This window comes from Trichechus manatus, unplaced genomic scaffold, assembly GCF_000243295.1.
Source record: "Trichechus manatus latirostris isolate Lorelei unplaced genomic scaffold, TriManLat1.0 scaffold00001, whole genome shotgun sequence".
NCBI lineage: Eukaryota > Metazoa > Chordata > Mammalia > Sirenia > Trichechidae > Trichechus > Trichechus manatus.
The window spans coordinates 30,977,296-30,998,166 of record NW_004443937.1 but is presented as its reverse complement, the minus strand read 5'-3'; the positions used below and the strand labels follow the sequence as shown (position 1 = coordinate 30,998,166).

Sequence of the window (20,871 nt, the reverse complement as noted above, 5' to 3'; positions counted from 1 at the left end):
ATCTTGACTGCATGTTTCATCAATTTCAGACTGCAGAAGTTAGTAAAAGTCTTCAATTTCTTCATCTTTGGCCTTAGTGATTGATGCGTAAATTTGAGTAACAGTCCTATTAACTGGTCTTCCTTGTAGGCATATGGATATTATCCTGTCACTGACAGCATTGTACTTCAGGATAGATCTTGAAATGTTCTTTTTGACAATGAATTCAACTCCATTCCTCTTCAATTTGTCATTCCTGGCATAGTAGACCATATGATTGTCTGATTCAAAATGGCCAATACCAGTCCATTTTGGCTCACTAATGCCTAGGATATCGACCTTTATGCATTTCATTTTTGACGACTTCTAATTTTCCTAGATTCATACTTCCTACAAGCCACATTCTGATTATTAATGGATGTTTGCAACTGTCTCTTCTCATTTTGAGTTGTGCTAGGTCCTGAAAGCTTGACTCCATCCACTTCGTCAAGGTCGACTCTATTTTGAAGAGGCTGCTCTTCCCCAGTCGTATTTTAAGTACCTTCCAACCTGAGGGGCTCATCTTCCGGCTCTGTATCAGACAGTGTTCCGCTGCTATTCAGAAGGTTTTTACTGGCCAATTTTTTTAGAAGTAGAGCACCAGGTTCTTCTTCCTGGTCTGTCTTAGTCTGGAAGCTCTGCTGAAACCTGTCCACCACGGGTGACCCTGCTGGTATTTGAAATACCAGTGGCATAGCTTCCAGCATCACAGCAACACACAAACCACTACAGTACTACAAACTGACAGACGAGTGGTGGCTAACCCTTATACCCGTGGTTACAATCCCATTTGAGAATGGGATTTCTTTATGTTAATGAGGCAGGGTTATTGTTGATTGTGTCTTCAATTAATCTCTTTTGAGATATGAAAGAGCAGATTAAGCCAGCCAGCCAACCAGCAAGCACTGATGGGGGAAGAGAGATACCCTGCTGAGGAAGAGAAGCTGAAAAGAGAAAGGAACATCTCCAGAATGGACAGAGAAACTTCCCCTAGAGCCTGTGCCCTGAATTCAGGCTTCTAGCCTCCTAAACTGTGAGAAAATAAATTTGTTCATTAGAGCGACCCACTTTGGTATTTCTGTTACAGCAGCACTAGATAACTAAGACACACTCCCTACTGCAGACATAGCTCATCAGTGCGCGGGTGCGCTGAGATGCATTCGTGGAAAGAGGGCACTAGTGGAGTCAGTGCTGAGCAGACCCCAGACCTGAAAATGGCCAGCTCTGAGCCACACCCAGGCAGGGTGCCAGGCTCGCTGTTGGTTGGCTTCCGGAGTGTGCGATGGGAGGTGTGCTGAAGCCTGGAGCTCAGACCTGACCCTCAGGCTTGTCTCCCCTTTTGGAGCTCCTGCATCCTCCAGCCTGCATTTTAACCACTGGCAGAACCCTGCTGTTTGTTCTTTGAAATCTGTCTGATTCTTTGCTGGGAACCAAAATTCCATTGGTGGGAACTTGGGGGAGTGGGAGCCCCCAGAAGGGGAAAGCAGGAAATGAGGCAGCAGGGCTCACTAGCCCCAAAAGTGGGATCACCCACTAACAGAGGCACTGTCTAGGTGCTGGGGACAGAAAGCGACCCAAACAGACACACGCCTCGCCCTCCCAAGCTGACATTTTAGTTGGGGAGACAGACAATGAACACATCATCTGCAAAATAGGCAGTGCAGGGGTGAGGAGATGTGCTTCAGAGAAACTTCCGGCTCGAGAGAGGTGAGGAATGCCACTGCTGAAGGGGGGAGTCTACATAAATGCCGGGGCGGGGGGGGTCTTACTGAGAAGGGGATGTCCAAGCAGAGACCTGAAGAAGGGAGAGGCCAACCACGCACACGACCGCAGAGAGAGTTCCAGACAGAGGGGTCAGCAAGGACAAAGGCCCTGAGGTTAGAGCACGCTGGGTGTCCAGGAACAGCAAGGGGCGGCGTGCAGGAGCAGTCAAGATCAGAGAGGGGATAAGGGGTGGGCGAGGAATTTGGGTTTTTGCCTGGATGGCATGGTTGAGCAAAGGAGGGACTTGATTTAATGTTCTAATGGGTCCCTCTGGCTGCTACTGGAGGATGGACTATATGGGGTGAAGGCAGCGGCAAAGATACCAGGGAAGGGGTGGTGAGCAGTGCCAGATTCAGGATGTATTCTGAAGGGAGAGCCAACAGGACCTCCTGACAGATTAAATGTGGGAGTGCTGGGGTAGGGGGCGGGGCGGTCAAGATGCCAGGCTCTTGCCCTAAGTTTCTGGAAGGGCGGGGTTGCCATCAGCTGAGTTGAGAAGAGTGTTGGGGGGAGGGAGGTCAGGAGTTTGGCTTTGGACATGTTAAGTCTGAGATGCCTGGTGTACATCCAAGAGAAGATGTGGAGTCCGGGGTTCAGGGATGAAGTCTGGGCTGAGGGCAGGCATTTGGGCGTCATCAGCACAAAGATGGTGGTTACAGCCAAGGGCGGAAGAGACCGTCTGCAGATAGACTGCAGTTAGAGGGAAGAGGCTGGACACCAAGCCTGGTCAGTCTTGAGAAGGCACTTCAGAAGGGACAGTCAGGGAGGGAGAGGGGCTCCGAGAGGGGCTGTTGACCTGGTCACCTGTGCCGACAGCCAGGAAGGATGAGGACCACAGATGACCAGTGGTCTGGCCACATGGGGGCCACTGGTGACTGGGACAAGAGCACTCTTAGGGGCGTGGTCGGGCTCAAGAGAAAAGGGGTGGGGGGCAGTGCCAGCAAGAAGAGACCACACTTTTAAGGAGTTTTGAGGAGCTGTCAAGGTAAGCAAAGAAATGAGGTGATGGGCAGGAGAGATGGAAGGGGGCCAGGAGAGGCTGTTCTGTGTTTTTAAGATGGGAGAAATCGGGAGAGTTGGTAAGCTGATGGAATGGCCCAGTGCAGGGGTGGGGGTGGGGGGATGATACTGGTGTTTGTAGATGAGTGGGGGATGGGGAACCATGTCCTCAAGCATGTGAGGGGGTGGGAGTCTGGCCAAAGGGAAGGTTGGCCTCAAGTGGGAGCAGGGAAATTCGTTCCCAGAACAAACGAGGAGGTCTGAGGTAAGTAGGCGAATACGGCTGCCACAAGAGGGCGCTGTCTTCTGATGGCCCCTGTCAGCTGAGGGGAAGGGAGAGGATCCAGGCCTGACGAGCTCAGTGGCCTGCTGCATGTGTATCTGAGGACTGCCACAGAAGGGGCACCGGCCCCCCAGTGCCACTCACTCCTGGCTCTCCTGCTCAGGCCTGCTCCTTGGACAGGGCGTCCGTGCTCTTTTGAGCCTCTGGTTCTTCATACAGGGGGGCAGTTAGTTGGATTCCTTCATTCATTTATTCAACCCACACTTACTTTGTATCTACTACCTATCATTAACCAGGTACCAAGGGGCTGACTGGCTGTCTGAATGGGTGAAGGAGCTTATGGAGGTAGTTTGGGCCAGTGCGAATCTGCACTTTGGCACCCAGTGGCCCAAGGTCCCCACGTGAACCTGAGATGGCCCAGCCTCAGCCACACCCAGCCGGAGCTCAGGCCTCCCCTGGAACCAGGACCCTCTCCTCATCCAGGGCCTCCCCAGCCTGTACTTACACACTGGCTCCCGGTAACTCTTTTCTCCGAGGAGTCCATCTAGAGGGTTGAGGGAGAGACATGGGGCTCGGAGTTAGATGGGCCCCTCGCTGCCCACCTCGGCTGCCTGTGCCCCTCTGGGAAGCTCCCTTGCAGCCACCTGCCACTCCCTCAAAGATGGACACGCAGGTAAGTCCTAGCCAACAGCTCCTGAGGGCAGGTCGGGCCAGGTCAGAGGAAAAAAGGGCTGACTCCCATCCCACACCACCCGGCTCAGTGCCAAGTGGAGTTCAAAGGTCAGAATGTGTGTTGGGTGGTTGGGGCTGGGGAGGGGGAGAGTGGCATCCTGGGGCAGACTTTTCCCCAAGCGTCACAGAAGATCAGGACCACTTCATCCATTCTATCTTGTTGGCTTTTCCTAATTTACAAAAATAATGTCCTTCCACCAGTGTATCTGGACAAGTACTGACATATGTGTGTATAAGTGGTGAGTTCACAGATGCTGCCGTCACTGTTGAATCGATTCCGACTCATGGCATACATATACATCATATATTCAGCAATCTCCAGGTGCCAGGCCCTGTGCGAGATGCTCCACATACAATACTGTACTTAACCCTTACAGCTTGGGGCGGTGGGTACTAGTATTATCGCCCATTTTACAGATGAAGAAATTGAGGCTGAGAGATTCATAAATTTTGCCAAAGGTCACAAAGCTGAGTAAGGCGCGAAGCCAGGACTGAGGTCACTCAGCCACTCCATCCTTTCCAGCAGCTGCCCTTAGCCTTCTGCCCTTGCCCATGGCCTTCCACGCCCAATCCCCCAGTCACTGCCCCACACTCACCCATCCAACTGCTCAGGATGGTGGAGAAGATCCGCTTCTTGCTGACCTCGTCTGTCTCGGCGAAGGACAGGTAGTTGAAGTGGCGTGTCAGCCGCGGAGTGATGGCGTTCCTGCCCCCGCCCGGGGGGCCCATGGCACAGACAAAGTTGATGTCCACCAGGTTCTTGAAGGCACCTGGAGTGGGGTGGGGGTGGGCAGTCAGGAGGGAGCCCTGCCCAGGGCTCCACTGTGACTTTTGTGGGCCCTGGGTACTTTTGCCTTTGCGGGCCTCCTCCTCCATAAAAAATATTAAAAACTATATTTTTTTACTCTATTGGTATAAAGACAAATGCATTAATATCACATATTAAAACATTTCCTTTGACCTAAAAAGTTCATTTTTCCTAGCTTTTAAAGGAACTTAAAACATTTTCGTGGGCCCCTAAAAGTGGTGTGGGCCCTGGGTCCTGTGCCAGCTGTGCCTAGTGGAGTGTCAGCCTGCCTCTGCCCAGCACACCCCTGCACCCCACTGGCCCTGGCTCGGCCCGCACGCACCGATGATCTTGCGGTCGTACCAGCCGCCGTGGTCCATCCACTGGCGCAATAGCTCAATGGGCGGCTGGGCACCGTATGTCTCCAAGGCTGGCATGTTCAGGTCATCGATGAAGAAGATGAAGTTGCGCCCCAGGGGTGGCCCGAACACACCCTTCCGCCTGCAGGGAGGGGCTGGGTGAGCCCAACACCGGTGGGCACGGGTCCTCTGAGGATCCTACGGTGGCAGGATGGCACCCCCACCTCTGAGAAGCCCTCCCTGATTTCAGCCTGCTCCGAATTGCTAGACCTCTTGACCAGCCCTTTGTCCCTGAACACCCTGGGACATCAGGGCTGGCTAAGTCTGAATCTTGCCTCCCAGGCTTCTCAAAGGCAGCCCTCCACCTCTACCCTAACCCTGCCTGGGTGCCCAGCCTAGGCTGAGCCCCAGCCGAGAGGCTTAGTGGGAATTCTTGGTGGAGACAAGGCTCTAGAACGGTCTGCAAGGGGACTCAGGGCCCCTCCGGGAGCAGCCAGCTCCCCCCAGGAGGTTTCTGGCAAACCTAGGTGGGGATGTGACAACACAGCCAGCTCAGCCAGGTTGAGGGGACATCGGGGCTGAGGCAGAACAAGGGTGTCCTGCCTTTTGTCCAACTTGCTGTCGATGAGGTCCTGGGTCTGGTTGGCCGAGGTGCGGGCAGAGAAGGTCAGGAAGTGGCTGATGTACTCCAGCGGCAGGTTCTTGAGGAGCTTGTCGGAGATGGTGAGTGTCTTCCCCGTGCCTGTGGGCCCGATGCACAGCACCTAGGAGGTGGGGAGCAGGCAGGCAGAGCGTTCTCACGGGGCCCAGTGCACAGCAGAAGCCACCACCTGCTCAGTGTGAGAGGCTGGCCACTCCCCAACCTGGGAGTGGGTGAGGCGGGGCAGGGGCACTCACTGGCTTGTGGTTGGTGAGCAGCATGCCCAGCAGGTAGGACATCTGCACGGTGTCCATGGTGGGTACGATGATGTCACAGTAGTTGGTGTCAGGTATCATGGTGAACGGAGTCGAGGGGTCCATCCACTTCACCCAGGCAACCTGGGACCACAGAGGGCTCAGAGGTGGCCCGGAGCCCCTGCCTACCCCATCCCTGGCTCTGGCCCCTGGTGCCAAGTACAGCAGGGGGGAAAGGAGCTTCACCAACGGGTCTTGACAACAGCACCCAGCTGAGCAGCTGCTTCTGCCAGAAAGAGGAAGCCCCATGCCCTGCTCTCTGCACAGGATGGGGGGCTCCCAGCACAAACCACCAGGAATGGGGGGCTCCCTGAACGCAGCTGCCCAGGGTGGGGGCTCCCTAAGGATTGGCAGTCCCTGGGTCTCTGCGTGAGGACATGCTCTAGGAATTGGATAACCCGGAACACAAAGGTCTTTGCTATTTGGCTTCAGGCTACTCGAGGGGTATGGGGGCCGGAACCCCCCATCAGCTGTGGGGCCATCAGCTGGATGCCACAAGTTCACCTGGCCTGGCTTCCCTCACCGTCCCTGCCAGCCTGAATCCCTTCATCCAAGGCCCTGCGCTGGCTTGCAGACCTCCCTCAATGGCCAAGCCAACACATTCCCCTGGGGACAATTCTGACCATTAGAGCCAAATGTGCCCTGTGTGCCCCCCAGCCAGGCCTCTGCACAGGGACCATCAGGTCTCCATAGACATCTCTCTGCCTCCCTCTTCCTGGGCTGGGATCCTGACCCTGGAACATAGGTGGGCTCATGGAGCCCTTGCTGGCTGACAGAGGGATGAGGACACCAAGGCGGGCCACCGAGGGCTTGACCCTGACCCCTGGGAAGCTCAGCACCTGGGCAAATGGGGCTTTTAAATACAACTGATGTTGTCAACTCCCTGGACTCAAGGTCAACACAGAGGAGGTGGTGTGCAACGCTGGGAAGGAAGGCACTCTAATGTCTCCCAGCCCAGGTTCAAGTCCAGCTCTGCCACTGACTAGCTGGGAGTAACTGTCCTGAGCCTCAGTTTGCTTGTCAGGAAAATGGGCACAATAGCCACCTTGTGGGGCTGTGAAGACCCATGAGATGATGCCAATAACCCCCTAGCCTGAGACCTGATGGTCGACAACATGGCCTCCTCTCTGTGATCATTTTTCACCAAGGAGAACAACCCCCCACCAAGTGGGGTCCTCCCTGCCCTGTCCTGTTGGGGCAGGCCAGTGGCCACCTGGTTGCCACTCTCCTCGTCTTCATCTTCATCTTCACTGGTGTTGCTGATCCCCCCGTCCTCCAGCCTGTAATCAAACACCAGCCCCTCTTCCGGGAAGCACATAGTCAGCTGCAAGGGACCGGAAGGAAAATCTGGCTGTGAGGCCCAGGAGGTTTGGGTGGCCGCAATCCATTCTCCTAGGGCTTCTCCCTGGCAGCCTGGGCCTGGTGGATGGCCCCCAAACACTCAGCATTTGTCACTCGCATCCCGGACCTCGGAGCCCAGCCCTAGCAGCTGGTCCTCTCACGTTTTGGACTGCCATCCTGTTCCTCAGCCAGTGGCTGAAGTTGATGCGGCCTGTGCTGTCCCCTGTGGCACCCACGCTCCAGACCAGGCAGAAGATGAACCAGGGCTCGATCAGCTCTGGGATGCGACTCAGCTTTTCAGAGGCTACTTTCTTGACACCCTGGGGACAGAGGAAATAGCATCAGGCTAAGGCGGTGGTATAGAGTGAATCGTGTTCCTCCCAAAATACATCTTGGAATCCTAACCCCTAGACCTGTGGATGTAAACCCTTGGGGAATAGGGTTTTCTTTGTTATGTTAATGAGGCCATATCCTTGTAGGGGGTCTTCTACACCTAATCACTTCTGAGTGATCAAAGGAGCAGCAGAGACACAGACGTGAGCACATACAGGGGGAAGGCAGACTATCTGAAGGCGAAGAAGGCAGAGGCATCTACAAGTCCAGAAACGCCAAGGATGGCCGGTTACTAGAAGATGAAATAGAAAGGAAGGACCTCCCATTGGGCCACATCTTGAATTTGGACTTCTGGCCTCCTAAACTGTGAGAAGATACATTTCTGGTCTTCAAGCCACCGCCTGTGGCATTTCTGTTACAGAAGCGCGAGGTAACTAAGAGGCGTATCTAAGGTATGGCACCACCCCTGGGCACCCCTTGATGTGGGGGCGCCACTGAGCAGTTTCTATTAAACTGGTATGGCCCGGTGTCCCTCCTCAAGCATGGTAGACACAGAGGCGTAGTGGGGGAGTGCAGAGGAGGCACTTGCCCCCAAGCGCAAGTCCAAGGGGACGCCAGACGAGGTGTGGAATGATATTCTGAGGCGCCACAAATAGGAGAGGGGCCTGACTGAGGCAGTGGGACAAAGGGGAGGAAGGCATTTCTGCTGAAGGGATGACGCCATTATCAACGCCTATTCGTCTTGAAATGTGGGGGAGGGGAGCGTAACTTAGAGATTGCCCCTGGGTGCTCAGATTGGGGTGGGGGGGCACAACTTAGAGATTGCTCGTTACCCTGCCTACGGCTCTGTGAGGGGCATCGTTTCAGTGCTTGCCATAGGTTATTTCCATAGACATGCCGCTGTACTCAGGCAGGCAGGAGCTGCACTGAGCGTCCTGAGGAAGCAGGGGAAGGCGCACCTCGGCCTCTGCCACAGTTTTTTGTCTCTACATCTTCTTTAGTAGAGGCTGCATGTCTGTCCAGCCCACAAGATGCTTTCCTGAGAATTGCCTGCTATGGCTGGGCCCTGGGCTAGGTCTGTGCTTGGAGGCCCTGCCCACCCACCATAGCAGACTGGTCTGGGGTACACCCATGACCCATGCTGGGCCAACCCAATTCTCTCTTCCAGGGAGGTCGGATAGCCCAGCCAAGGAGAGCAGGGGGCAGGAGAGGCCAGGCTCCCAGACCCACTGCCCAGGGCTGTACCTCTTTGGGCAGAAAGGGCTTGAAGAAGCAGTCAAGCAGCTTGAGGAGGCTCATGGTCAGGTTGCTGTTGGTTGAGGTGATCACCTCCTTCACCGACATCCGGACGAAGGCGATGGATTCCTGCAGGGGGCAGACCCCAGTGTACAGTCAGCTCATCTGGCCAGCTTTCCTGGCTGGCTCTCGTGGCTGGTGGCCACCGTGCCCCGCTGTCCCTCCTGGGCCGGGCACGCATGACCTTACTTACCTCCAGGAAGCTGTCAAAGAGGCCCTTGAACTGCTCCTCGTGGGGCCTCAGGAAGGGCGGGAGCTTCTTCAGCCAACACTGGACAAAGGGCATGAGCCCCAGGATGCTGGGCTCCAGGTACACCATGCCACAGCGGGACACTGTGGCTGGCGAGGCCACTGCCAGGTCCTGCACCTCGAACATCATGGTCATCGCCTGGCATCAAGATGAGCCAGGTGAGGGGGCTGGCTGCCAGCCCCTGGGGCCAGCAGAGGGTGCAGAACTGTGGGGAGGGGTTGCTTGTCCTGCTGCAAGCAGGCCATGAGGCCGGGACAGTGCTGGCGAGGGAGGCAGGAACCCCTGGAGCCCTGAGGAGGACCCAAAGTCTGGAGATGACTGGGTGCTCTCTGACCAACCTGGGGGCAGGGCGTTTTGGAGCTCGGAGCCCTGGGAAATCTGATAAGAGCCCTGCGCTCTGCTACAGAGCCCCACACCTGGGAACACATGCACAGTTTTGCACTCATTTCCAGGTGTCCTCAGAAGGACTCAAGAACCTGGCTCAGTGCAGACACAAACTGTTCTTATGCCTAGGCGAGACCCCTTTGTCTCTGAGAGCTGCCCCTCACACACCAGGCAGGCCCTGCAGCCAAGTCTGCACCACCCGTCCCCAGACCCAGGGCACGCTGCCAGGACCAGAGTGGATGCCTGACCCACACTGGGTCGACATGGCTGAAAGTGGGCCTGGGAGGCGCAGGGCAGCGCCAGCCTGGGAGCAGTGGGACGGTCTGCTGGGCCCTGGGCTTGAAGCCTCACAGGAAATGGATCTGCCAAAAGGGTGGTATGAGCGGCTGCACAGGACACCGTGTTGGTATGGAAGCTCAGGGTCGGGGAGGGCTCTGGGAGCGGTGCCTGGGCCTCTGCCAGCTGGCTGGCTGGCTGCTAAGTGGGTCATGAGGATGGTCTAAGAGGCAGCTCTGGCCCCGAGAGTGAGGAATGGTGTGGGGGTGAGGTTTAGCCAGCACTGTATGGCCTCCGGACCTCCTCCTCCCCCCGCTGCTGGGTGAGTGGACAGGGGGACACACCTCTGTGAGCTTGATGATCTCCCCAGAGCTAAGGCACAGCTTCTTGTTGTCATCCAGCACTGTGTTCATGTTCTCAATCCAGACGGCGTCCACTGGCCCGTCAAACATGTACCACTTCTTGTTGGTGTCGGACGCGATGGCCCCCACCCGGATGAGGGAGGGGAAAATCCCGTCTGTCCTGCAGCCACCAGGTAGGAGAGGGCTGAGAGCGCTGGGGAGGCACGGCAGCAAGCACAACCAGCTGCCAAGGAAACCCCGTGGCGAGCCTGGACCTGCTCTGCCTTGTTTTTCTTCATATCTTCATTCATTTTAAAATTACAAAAGGAAAAAATGGGGCTTTTTGGTGTAACATGGTATAATGAAAACGTGTGCTTACATTCCCTCTCTGCTGAATCCCTACTAAAGTTCCATTAAAGGAAGATAAAAGGTGATATTCCAAAGGGAAAAAGGTAATGGGGAAGAAGGCAACCACAGAAATGAGGCTCACACAGTTCTGGAAGATGAAAAGAGTCGGGGGTTTAACTGATACAGCAGAAAAAGTGGGGGAGTGGGGGGACAAGAGATGGGTTGTAAGAAGCGGCCAATTCCTGCCAAGGAACCCAGGAAGACTCAAACTTCAGAGGCACCAGGTGCCAGGGAGGGGGGGTGCTGCTGGTCTGACCCTGAGCTCCCACCTACCCATACAGGAGCCTGGAGAGAGCAGAATGAGGCCCTTCACCAGAAACCAGGGAAGTAGCCCAGGCCCACATTCAGAAAGATGGATGAACCCCCCCCACCGCCCCGCATCGTCCCTATCTCCCACTGGCTTCCCAGAACACCGGAGCCCAGCAGACACCCCTAACAGGAGATTGGAGGGTTCTTCTTTGGAGAAACAGAATGGCCCCAGAGAAAAGACCCCCAGGTGCTGACATTCGGGGGTCTCCATCCAGTTGGCCTACAGTGAAACCAACCACACGGCTTCACTCACCCACCCAGTGCTTCCAACCAGTCATTCCACATAGTCCAGATGAATAGACAATTGAGAAGGGCCCGCAGCATGAACATAGAGACTAAAACAAATAAACAGAAACAGAAGAACCAGAGGAGAGGAGAAAACCCTAAAAATTACATAGTCAAAGAGTTAGAAGATAAAGCAAATAAAATCTTCCAGAAAGTCGTACAAAGAAAGACCCAGGGATGGACCATAGGAAACAAAATGAAAGGACCAATCCAGAAGGTCTAACATCTGACAAATGGGTGTTCCAGAAAGAAAGACCAGAGGAAACAGAACAAGGACATTACCAAAGGCATAATTAAAGAAAATGTCTTCGAGCTGAGCAGCTCAAGAATCTAGATGAGGGTGAACAAACTTTTTCTTAAAGGGCCAGATAGTACATATTTTAGACTTTCCAGGCCATATGATCTCTATCACAACTACTCAACTCTGCCTTTGCAGTGTGATAGTAGCCATAGATAATACATAAACAAATTGGCATGACCGTGTTCCAATAAAATTTTATTTACAAAAACAGGTGGCAGGCTAGATTTGGCCACGGTTTGCTAACTGCTGATCCAGACGGAAGGGACCCACTGACTTCCTGAACAATACATAAAGGAAGAGCCCACACCAGGGAACATCATCAAGAAATTTCATCACACTGGCATAAACAGGGGATCCTGAAAGCTTCTAGAAATAAGAAAACAAGTCCCACTGGGAATCTGAATGATGTCAGGCACTGGAAGTCCATACAGCAAAGCCTTAAGTATTCCCAGGGGAAAAGATTTTCAACCTGGAATTCTATACCCAGTCAAACGACCAACCGTACCCAAAAATAGAATAAACGTGCTTCCAGACATGTGAAGACTCAAGAATTTTCCTTTTATGCACCTTTTACAGGAAGCTTCCAGATGATGAGCTCCTCCAATTGAGGGGTGCAAACCAAGAAGGAGGGAGACCTAGGGTTCAGGAAATGGGGATGCAGCCCAGGCAAGAGGCAGGGAGAGTTCTCAGGATGACAGGGAAGGGCAAGGCCAGGCCAACAGAGAGGGGCCGGCCTGATGTGAGCAGAGGGGTGTGGCCCCAGAGAGCAGGTGGGCTCCAGAGAGGATCACGTGTGGTTGACCATGTACGAAATGGTCCTGAGAGCGATTTTACAGTTTTCTGGCAGATTTGGGGGAAATTGGAACTTGCTACACAGAAAACGGAACAGATGAAAAACAGAACTATTTACTCCGGGGAAATAGAAAGCTGTATTAGAAGGGAAATGAAATCACTCTCGCTTGGCTCTGCAGTAAACTTAAAAAAACTTCCAAGGTAGGGGAGATGCTGAATATTGATAAACCAAAAACTGCCATAGGGCTCAACGGGAAGAATGGAGTGGGGACAGTGAGGATGTAGGCAGGCAGGTCCTCACCTTCCTTGGGAGGAAATCACCAGAGTATCTCAAAGAGGAAAATCAGCCCCAGCAGAGCGCGCTTGGGCAAGGAGACAAGGTGGGCCCTGCTCCTTTGCAGGTCGGCCTTGAACCAGAATTTGACTTGTTGAATTATGAATATGTCTTACATTGATATATCAAGACTGAGTTCATAAAAATGTAATTTAAGCTCTTTGTGTGTGAGTGGGGTGGAGGGATCAAAGAAAAAATAACCAAAAAGAGTAAAAGTAAAGAGAGAAAGTCTCTTCCTTCCAATGCAGCCCACGCTCCAAGGCAAACGTGGTCAGCAGTGGGCCATTGCTCCCTTAGACTCTTCGAATGCCTCTGAGGCAGCCCCCGTGGCCATGGACTTGCCCCAGCGCCTTGATGGCCACCTGGAACCCTGCCTCTCACCCCCTTGGCCGGTAGCAATTGCCTTCCCATGGGCATCCACGCTCACCAAGTCTGTGCAAGGTAAGTGTTCTCATTAGCTGCATTTTATTTTTGGAGAAACTGAGGCTAGGAGAGACCAAGTGACCTGCCTAGCATCACACTGTGGGTCTGGAAGTGGGAAGCAGTTCCAGTACCGCTTCCTCCCTCCCAGGCGTGCACGTCCCCTAAAATGCACACCTTGGCCTGGGAGCAGAGGCCCTGAGAGGGGCCACCGGCCTCTCTGGGGGCGATGACGACAGGCAGCATTTACTGAGTGCTTACTACATGCCAGTGTTCAGGCACTTTTCCATGTGTTAAATTCATGTTTGCCTTACCCTAATAATGGTGCCATTTTTATCCCCACGGAGGCGCAGGGGTGAGGAAGTCAGTGAGGAAGTGGTGGATAAAATCCCAGGATTTGGGCTCCAGAGCCTGAGCTCTAACCTTCCACTGGGCTAAGGGAAGAAGAAGGGGCCCATAGCCCACAGCCTGTAGAGGCCTGGGAGCTGGCTGGTCACTGACGGTGTGTGTCACTCACCACTCGTGGGTGAGCAGGTCAAATTCCCCGTACAGCTGGCCCATTGTGATGGACTTGGGGTTGAGCACGTAGTAGTTGACAGCCTCATACACGCCACCACTGATGGACGGCTGCCCTTTCAGAGACGTCATGGCGGCCGCCAGGATTCTGTAACACTGGGGAGACAGGCCCAAGATGGAGTTCCTTGGCTCCCCAGAGAGCAGGGCTTGAGTGGGATGGGGGGTACAGAGGGCTGGAGGCCAAGGAGGTACAAATGGAGGTCGAGGCCCCTTTGAGGCTGTACCACCCCTCGGGCCCACTGTCCAGGGCCCTGGCTGCCCACTTGGCCCCACTCACACTACTCTTGCCGGAGCCTGTGGGCCCGACGAGCATGAGGCCATGCCGCACCACCGTGGTCTCGTAGAGTTGGATGCACTTGGTCAGGAATCCTGGGGGGACATGGCAGGGGTCCAGGGGTCAAAGCGTGGGCTTGAGTCCTGGCTCTGCCACTAGCTTGCTGTGTGACCTTGGTTAGGTCACTTTACTCCCTGAGCCTCAGTTTCCTCATCTGTAAAGTGAAGACGGTAGTACTATCTACCTCATAGGTAGGGTAAAGTAAATCCCTAAGCATGGAGCCCAGCACAGCGTAGGAACTCCCTAAATGCCAGCCATGGTTTCCATGGTGATTATTAGTCACCAACTTCCATTGGCCAGGTGGGCAGCTGTCATGGGCCTGCTCAGTGTCGGCCGTTACAGGCGCCAGAATCGACTTCAGCCCCACCGTCACCACCCAGCCTGCTGAAAGCACCATCCCGAATCAGCACTGGCCAAATCTCAGAGATAAAATCCTAGGGTCAGTCAGGAGCTTTGACTGACTGAGACCAGAGCTGGAGAGACAGTGGGCAGGTGCAAGGCTCAAGGTGCAAGGCCAGACCCAGGTAGGTGGGGAGTGAGCGCATCACTTTGGCCCAAGAGTAGGAGTACCCTACAGCACTGCCAGGTCCAGGGGTCCCTGCCAAAGGGACAGGGTCCTGTTACCCAGTGATGGCAAAGCTAACCTAAGTAGCTCAGCTACTTAGGACAGGCCATGCAGGAGAGAGGAGTTTGAGGCTTCAGTCAACAAGGCTGCTTGAGCCTAGGGCGGAGGGCGGGCAACAGGAGTAAGTGTTATCGCCACCCTCGGGGTGTGAAGAACGGTGGGCTTAGCAAAACTATCCCTATTCACAGATGACATGATCCTATCCATAGACAATCCCGAAGATTCCACAAGAAAGCTTCTGGATCTAATAGAAGAATTCAGCCATGTTGCAGGGAGCAAGATCAACACACAAAAATCAGTTGACTTCCTTTATACTAACAGGGAGAAATCCAAAAAGGAAATCGAGAAAACAATACCATTTACAGTAGCCTCCCAAATGATAAAATATGGAAAAATAAACCTAATCAGGGATGTAAAAGACTTAGACAATGAAAACTAGAAACACTACTGTAAGAGACTAAAAGAGACCTACATAAATGGAAGGACATTCTATGTTTATGGATTGGAAGATTTAATATTGTGAAAACGTCAATACTACCCAGACAGATCTATAGATATAATGTAATCCAGAACCAAATTACAACAACATCCTTTACCGAAATGGAAAAAAAAAAAAACCCTAACTGTGAGTATGGTCTGTGAGTTCTGTGTGGTCATTGCAATGAGTTATTGAACCCAGCAGAGAAGTACAGAGTGCCGTGGGAAGGATGGCTGGTGTCTGAATTGGTTAAAGTTGGAGAGTGGAGGTATGTCTGACCTCCCCCTCACAGGAATCAGCCTTGCGCTGATGATCTTGATTCTCTCTCCTTTCCCTGTGAGGTTGAGAGAGGACCTGTGACACGCCATATCATTTTTTCAGTTATGGATACTTCTTAGACATAACCAAACACCTTGCAGGATTGGTTTTTCTGGGTTTGAAGGCTTAGGACCATGGTCTTATGGGACAACTCGGTCAACTGGCATAATATAGTTCATAAAGCTTATGTTCTACATCCGAGTTTGATGAGTAGTGTCTTTGGTGTTACAAGCTTGCGAGTGGCCATCTATTGGTCTCTACTTGTCCGGAGCAAAAGAGGAAGAGGGAAACCAAAGACTCAGAGAAGAAACTAGCCTACAGGACTGATAGTCTACATGACCCACAGCCTCATCTACCCTGAGGCCAGAAAAACTAGATGGTGCCTGGCTACCACTACCAACTAACTATTCTGATAGAGCCACAATGGATGGATCCTGATAGAATGGGAGAAAAATGTGGAACAGAACCTCAAATTCTTTAAAAAAGTCCAGACTTTACTGGACTGGTTGAGACTGGAGGACTCCCTGAGACTACTGCCCTGAGATACTCTTTTTTTTTTTTAATTTTATTTATTTTGTTGTTATTATTGTTGAGAATATACACAGCAAAACATACACCAATTCAACAGTTCCTACAGGTACCATTTAATGAAATTGATTACATTCTTTGAGTTGTGCAACTATTCTCACCCTCTTTTTCTGAGCTGTTCCTCCCCCATTAACATAAATTCACTGCCCCCTGAGATTCTTATCTAATCTTTCAAGTTGCTGTTGTCAATTTGATCGCATATAGATAGTTCTTGGAAGAGCATAATGCTCAAGGCAGAGATTTTTTACCAGTTAAGCTGGACGATTTTGGTTAAGGAGACTTCAGGGAATATTTTGGTTTAAGGTTTAAAGATAGTTTCAGGGGTTCATCCAATCTTCATGGCTCCAGGGAGTCTGGAGGCCATGAAAATTTGAAATTCTTTTCTACATTTTCACCCTTTTGATCAGGATTCTTCTATAGAATCTTTGATCAAAATGTTTAGCAATGGTAGCTGGACACCATTCAGTTCTTCTGGTCTCATGGCAGAGGAGGCAATTGTTCATGGAGGCAATTAGCCACACATTCCATTTCCTCCTTCTATTCCTGACTCTCCTTCCTCTGTTGCTCCGGGAGAATACAGACCAATTGCTGTGCCTTGGATGGCCACTTGCAAGCTTTTAAGACCCCAGGCATTACACAACGAACCAGGAGGTAAAACAGAAGAGCTAAACATGTTATTAGGCCAATCAACTGGGATGTCCCATGAAACCATGACCCTAACCCTCCAAACCCAGAAACCAAATCCCATGAGGTGTTTGGTTGTCCATAAGCAGCCTCACCTGAAATACTCTTTAAACCTTGAACCAAAACTATTCTGAGGTCACCTTTTAGCTAAATAACAGATTGGCTCACCAAATAAAGAATATTACCCGCCCCCCAAAAATAATAATGATAGGCCTGGGGGAGAAGCGTTGCAGGGCTGGGCAGGAGCACAGTCAGCTATTAGGCCGTACAGGAGGGCCTCGTGTGGCCAGGGTGGCCAGGTATGATCCCTGGAGGAGTGCCCCCTACTGAAGTACCGCTGTGAAGCCTGGGAGGAGAAGAGAGGGCAGGCCCCTATCTTTGTTTTCTATATGTTGATATTAATAATATGGAAGATACCAAAAGTTAATTTGTAAAAAAAAGCGTCTAAAATTTGTTTCTACAATGCCAATACTGAAATACACTGCTACAAAAAAAGTACTAGTAATTGAAAGGATTTGACCTAATATTTTAAAGAAGGTCCCGATCTGAGAAGAATTTGACACAATGGCGCTAACCTGGGTGGCAAACAATAAGTTGTACAGAGGGAGGAAATAGAGGGAGAGGGGGAATCTGTAGTTCAAAACGCCCAGGCAAATAGTAGGCTGCGTGGATGTGTGGTGCCTGGGCTTAGACCCCACCCTTCTACCAGAGAAGAGGAGTTTGGGGTCTGAAGGAGTCTACTTGAGGGGAGTGTCCCCCAGAGCCCTTCTAGCCATGTGGTGGCCTTTGTAACAAGCTGATTCGGGAAGGGCCCAAATGCTTCTTAGCACAATGACACTAGGGTTGTCACTCTACAAGGAGCATGGCAAGGCCCATTACTGGGAGCTCAGTGCTCTCTGCGTGGGAAGGAGCTCACACACCTTCTGAGGAGGTGCACTGGCTGTGGTGAGGCAGGGACGGGGGCGCAGGAACAGGCACAGCCCAGCATCTTCCCCCAGTTCATGGCAGGCAAGGACAGGGCAGGGGAGAGCCCTGCCAGCAAGGAGCCTGTGCCTGACAAAGCAAGGCCCAAGAAGGCATCGAGGCTGAGACTGCTCCTCATGTGGGGAGAAGGGGCTGCAGCCAAAGGACTGGCCTAATTCGTGAGGACCTGGGGAGAGGCCAGAGTCCCTGGGTGGTACATGCTATGCTCAGCTGCTAACTGAAAGGTTGGAGGTTCGAGTCCACTCAGAGGTGCCTCAGAAGAAAGGCATGGTGATCTACTTCCAAAATATCAGCCGTTGAAAACCACATGGAACACAGTTCTACTTTGACACACATGGGGTCACCATGAGTCAGCATCAACAGGAAGGTTTGGTTTTGTGGGGGGAGAGTGGCCAGCACCTGCTTCCTGATCACCTGGCAGGTTCCAGTGGGGACAGGCCTGTGGATACCAGCCATGCCCCTTGGACTGCTCACTGGAGAGCCCCACCCTGCAGCACACTTCGCGAGGTGCAATGGACCCTGAAGCTGGACTCCTCTGTCTCTGCCCCCCTGTCTGGACCCCAGGGTGGCCGGAGCTGGCCCCTCCCCAGGCCCCCCACCCAGGACTGCAGGGAGGCAGAGTCAGAGGCTCACCCTCCACGTCCCTGAGGTTGTTCTTCTCGCAGGCCTTGCGGATGGCCTGGTCCAGGATGCCGTAGTCCGTCTCCTCCTCCTTGATGGTGGGAAACAGGTCAGACACGATCCCTGAGAAGAGCTTGAGGTCCTCCTGCAGGAACTTGGGCACGTTCACGTCACGGATGGCCCTGAGGCAGATCAGCTCCTGCAGCAGAGGCCGTGGAGCCTTCAGGGCAGCCCAGGCCAGACACCCCCAGCCCTGCAGGCCCTCCTGCAGCCCTACTGCCTGGGAGCCACCCTGGATGGAGGCGGAGCCTTGGGGCCTGCCCAGCCCACCTCATTCATGCTGGGGTTTTCCCGCTTGAGGTTCCCGGCAGCCGAGATCACAGTCTTCACAGCCCTCATCCCGAAGTCATAGTGATCCTGTTGCCAAAGAAGAGGAGGGAGTCGTGGGCACTGTCCCTCTAGGGGCTTCTGCAGGGAACACTCCGCCTTCCATCTGGTACCTGGTCATGCCTCATCGCTGAGATCCCAGCAGTGATGTTGCTTCCCCAGCAGGCCCTCTGCGACCACCTTGCACACCCCAGCCAGGGCCAATGGTCCCTCCTGGGGGCTCTCTGGCACCCTCTACTTCCCCATCACAATACCCCTCTCCCTTTATGGAGATTGCCTGTGATCGCTCTGTCGCCCTGCTGGGTGCTTAGCCCCTGAGGGTGAAGACTCTGCCTTGGCTGGCCCACTCTGGTCCCCACAAGGCCCAGGCATACTTGCTTCCCAGCCTTGGGTTGTGTGTCTCTTGGGCTCCTAATGATCAGCCCTCCCTTGCACTAGCCCAGGTGGGCATCAGACCCTGGCTCCTGCTCCTGCTCCAGCTCCACTGTGCACTGCATGAGCCTGGCCAGGCTCTTAGCTGCTTAGGGCGGACCGCAGTGTCCTCAGCTGAGAAATGGGGATGTAATTCCTACCTCACAGGGTTGCTGCGAGGAGTCAACTAGACAATGCTTGTAAAGCATCTGGCACAGAACCAGGCTTGCAGCAGGTACTCAACAGACGGTGAATTTGGATTTACTCTGGAGGCTGGGGCAGGAGGCACCTCGCAGACCCTGGTGCCTGGTCAGGCAGGGACTCACCTGCGAGCTAAGCTGCTCGGAGGACAGCTTGAAGGTGGTGGTGATTTTCTTGGCCAGCACATTGGCCTCATTGAAGCCAAAGGAGTAGAGGGAGATCTCGGCGATCATGGCATAATCTGGAACCATCATGGCCACTGGCCGGAAGAGCGCCTGGGGCACACGGGCAGATGTGAACAGGGAGGCCGACCTCATGCTCCCAAAGCACCACCTGCTCTCTGGACTGTCTAGGCCTTGGAAGGCAGCGTTCCCTGCCCCTCCTCCCCAGCTAATGCTTGGGTCCCCTCTGCGCCATCCCCGCCATAGCAGGGCCTTACACTCTCCTGTGGCTGGTCAGCTGTGGCCATTAGAAGCAGGTTCCTTGGGATGATCTGAACCTGACCCTGCGTAACTCCCCAGTGATGCCCCTCTTGGCTCCTGCCTTGGGTTTCCCCCACAGGCCCAGCCTGGGAAGCTCCCATCAGATGCCCACACACATAGGCAGCTTGACTTCTCCCACACGCAGAGGCCAAGCTTGGGGCCTCCGCTCCATGGCTGGGAGTGGGCCCCCGGCCCCCTGGGCAGGAGAGCTGCCGTGGAGAATCAGTCCCTGATACTCAGGCAGCTGTGATTTAGCAACTCTGAGCCCAGGTCAGAGCTCGGGTGGCTCCAGTGCCCCAACTCCCCTCAGCCTCCTGGGCCACCCTGGGCCCCAAGAACTTGCCTTCAGGTTGTCGGGCAGCTCAGTGCGGCCAGCATAGCCCGGGTTCATGGTAATAAACACTGCACAGGATGGCACCAGTGGGATCTCAACACCCTCAAACATGAAACGTTCTACCTGCGGGCGGCGGGGCAGGGGGGCATCAACTCACCTGCGGCAGAGGGTGCCCAGCCCTGACCCCTCCTCTGGATGGCCACCTCGCCCCCTGTTAATGCTCCTGTCCTGGACACAGCTGGTCAGCCTGACTGGATCCCTGACCACAGGCTGGGCCGACTGGTTCCTCTCTCTCCTTTCCTGGTATCTTGCCTGAGATCTCAGGTCCCAGTGGCCACACATGCCTCTCAGGTTCTGGCTCAGTCCCTCCTGAGGTCGTCACAGCCTTCCTGTACCCTGCTCCCCCACCCCAACTTCCCACGCTGACTGCCTAGACTTTCATAAGCTCGGCCCTGACTAGAACCCAGAGTTCTACCCAGCTGGCGTGATACCTGTCACTCTCCTAGCTCTTGTCCCCTCACCACCCTGAACAAGGCTGGGCAAAGGATGGATGCCTGGGGCTTTCCATAAGGGTCAGAGTATGGGAAGGGACCCCTTCCTCCATCCCAGCTTGGCCTAGGAGCTGCTCACAGCCTGGAGTAAGGATGTGGGGTTCCTCACTAGTTACAAAAAGCCCCCCAGAAATGGCTCTGCAAGGGGCGAGGGAGGGAGCAACCCAGTGCTCACAGGTGAGATGAGAAAGGCTGGACTCAGGGCAGGCCTGAGAGTCTGGCCTCTCACCCCGCCCACGTGGGGAGCAGCAGGGTGTCACGGCAGGAGTGGCAGGTGTGGTGGGCGTGGCAGATGTGGCAGGCGTGGTGGGCGTGGCAGGTACGGTGGGAG

The 20,871-nt window shown here is 53.9% G+C and overlaps 1 protein-coding gene across 1 annotated transcript in view; it reads right to left on the bottom strand.

Annotated features, from left to right (window-relative positions):
* The window catches only part of DNAH1 (dynein axonemal heavy chain 1), a 79,743-nt gene that overhangs the window by 22,747 nt on the left and 36,125 nt on the right, over positions 1 to 20,871 (bottom strand). The window contains exons 30-45 of the mRNA XM_012557431.2: positions 19,999 to 20,112; positions 19,299 to 19,448; positions 18,505 to 18,591; positions 18,187 to 18,373; positions 13,820 to 13,911; positions 13,484 to 13,638; positions 10,121 to 10,298; positions 9,060 to 9,254; positions 8,816 to 8,935; positions 7,399 to 7,557; positions 7,110 to 7,220; positions 5,840 to 5,980; positions 5,546 to 5,706; positions 4,927 to 5,084; positions 4,393 to 4,566; positions 3,570 to 3,608 (exon numbers count right to left, since the gene is read on the bottom strand). Coding sequence (XP_012412885.2) covers positions 3,570 to 3,608; positions 4,393 to 4,566; positions 4,927 to 5,084; positions 5,546 to 5,706; positions 5,840 to 5,980; positions 7,110 to 7,220; positions 7,399 to 7,557; positions 8,816 to 8,935; positions 9,060 to 9,254; positions 10,121 to 10,298; positions 13,484 to 13,638; positions 13,820 to 13,911; positions 18,187 to 18,373; positions 18,505 to 18,591; positions 19,299 to 19,448; positions 19,999 to 20,112 — 2,221 coding nt within the window. The remainder of the gene's footprint in view (positions 1 to 3,569; positions 3,609 to 4,392; positions 4,567 to 4,926; positions 5,085 to 5,545; positions 5,707 to 5,839; positions 5,981 to 7,109; positions 7,221 to 7,398; positions 7,558 to 8,815; positions 8,936 to 9,059; positions 9,255 to 10,120; positions 10,299 to 13,483; positions 13,639 to 13,819; positions 13,912 to 18,186; positions 18,374 to 18,504; positions 18,592 to 19,298; positions 19,449 to 19,998; positions 20,113 to 20,871) is intronic.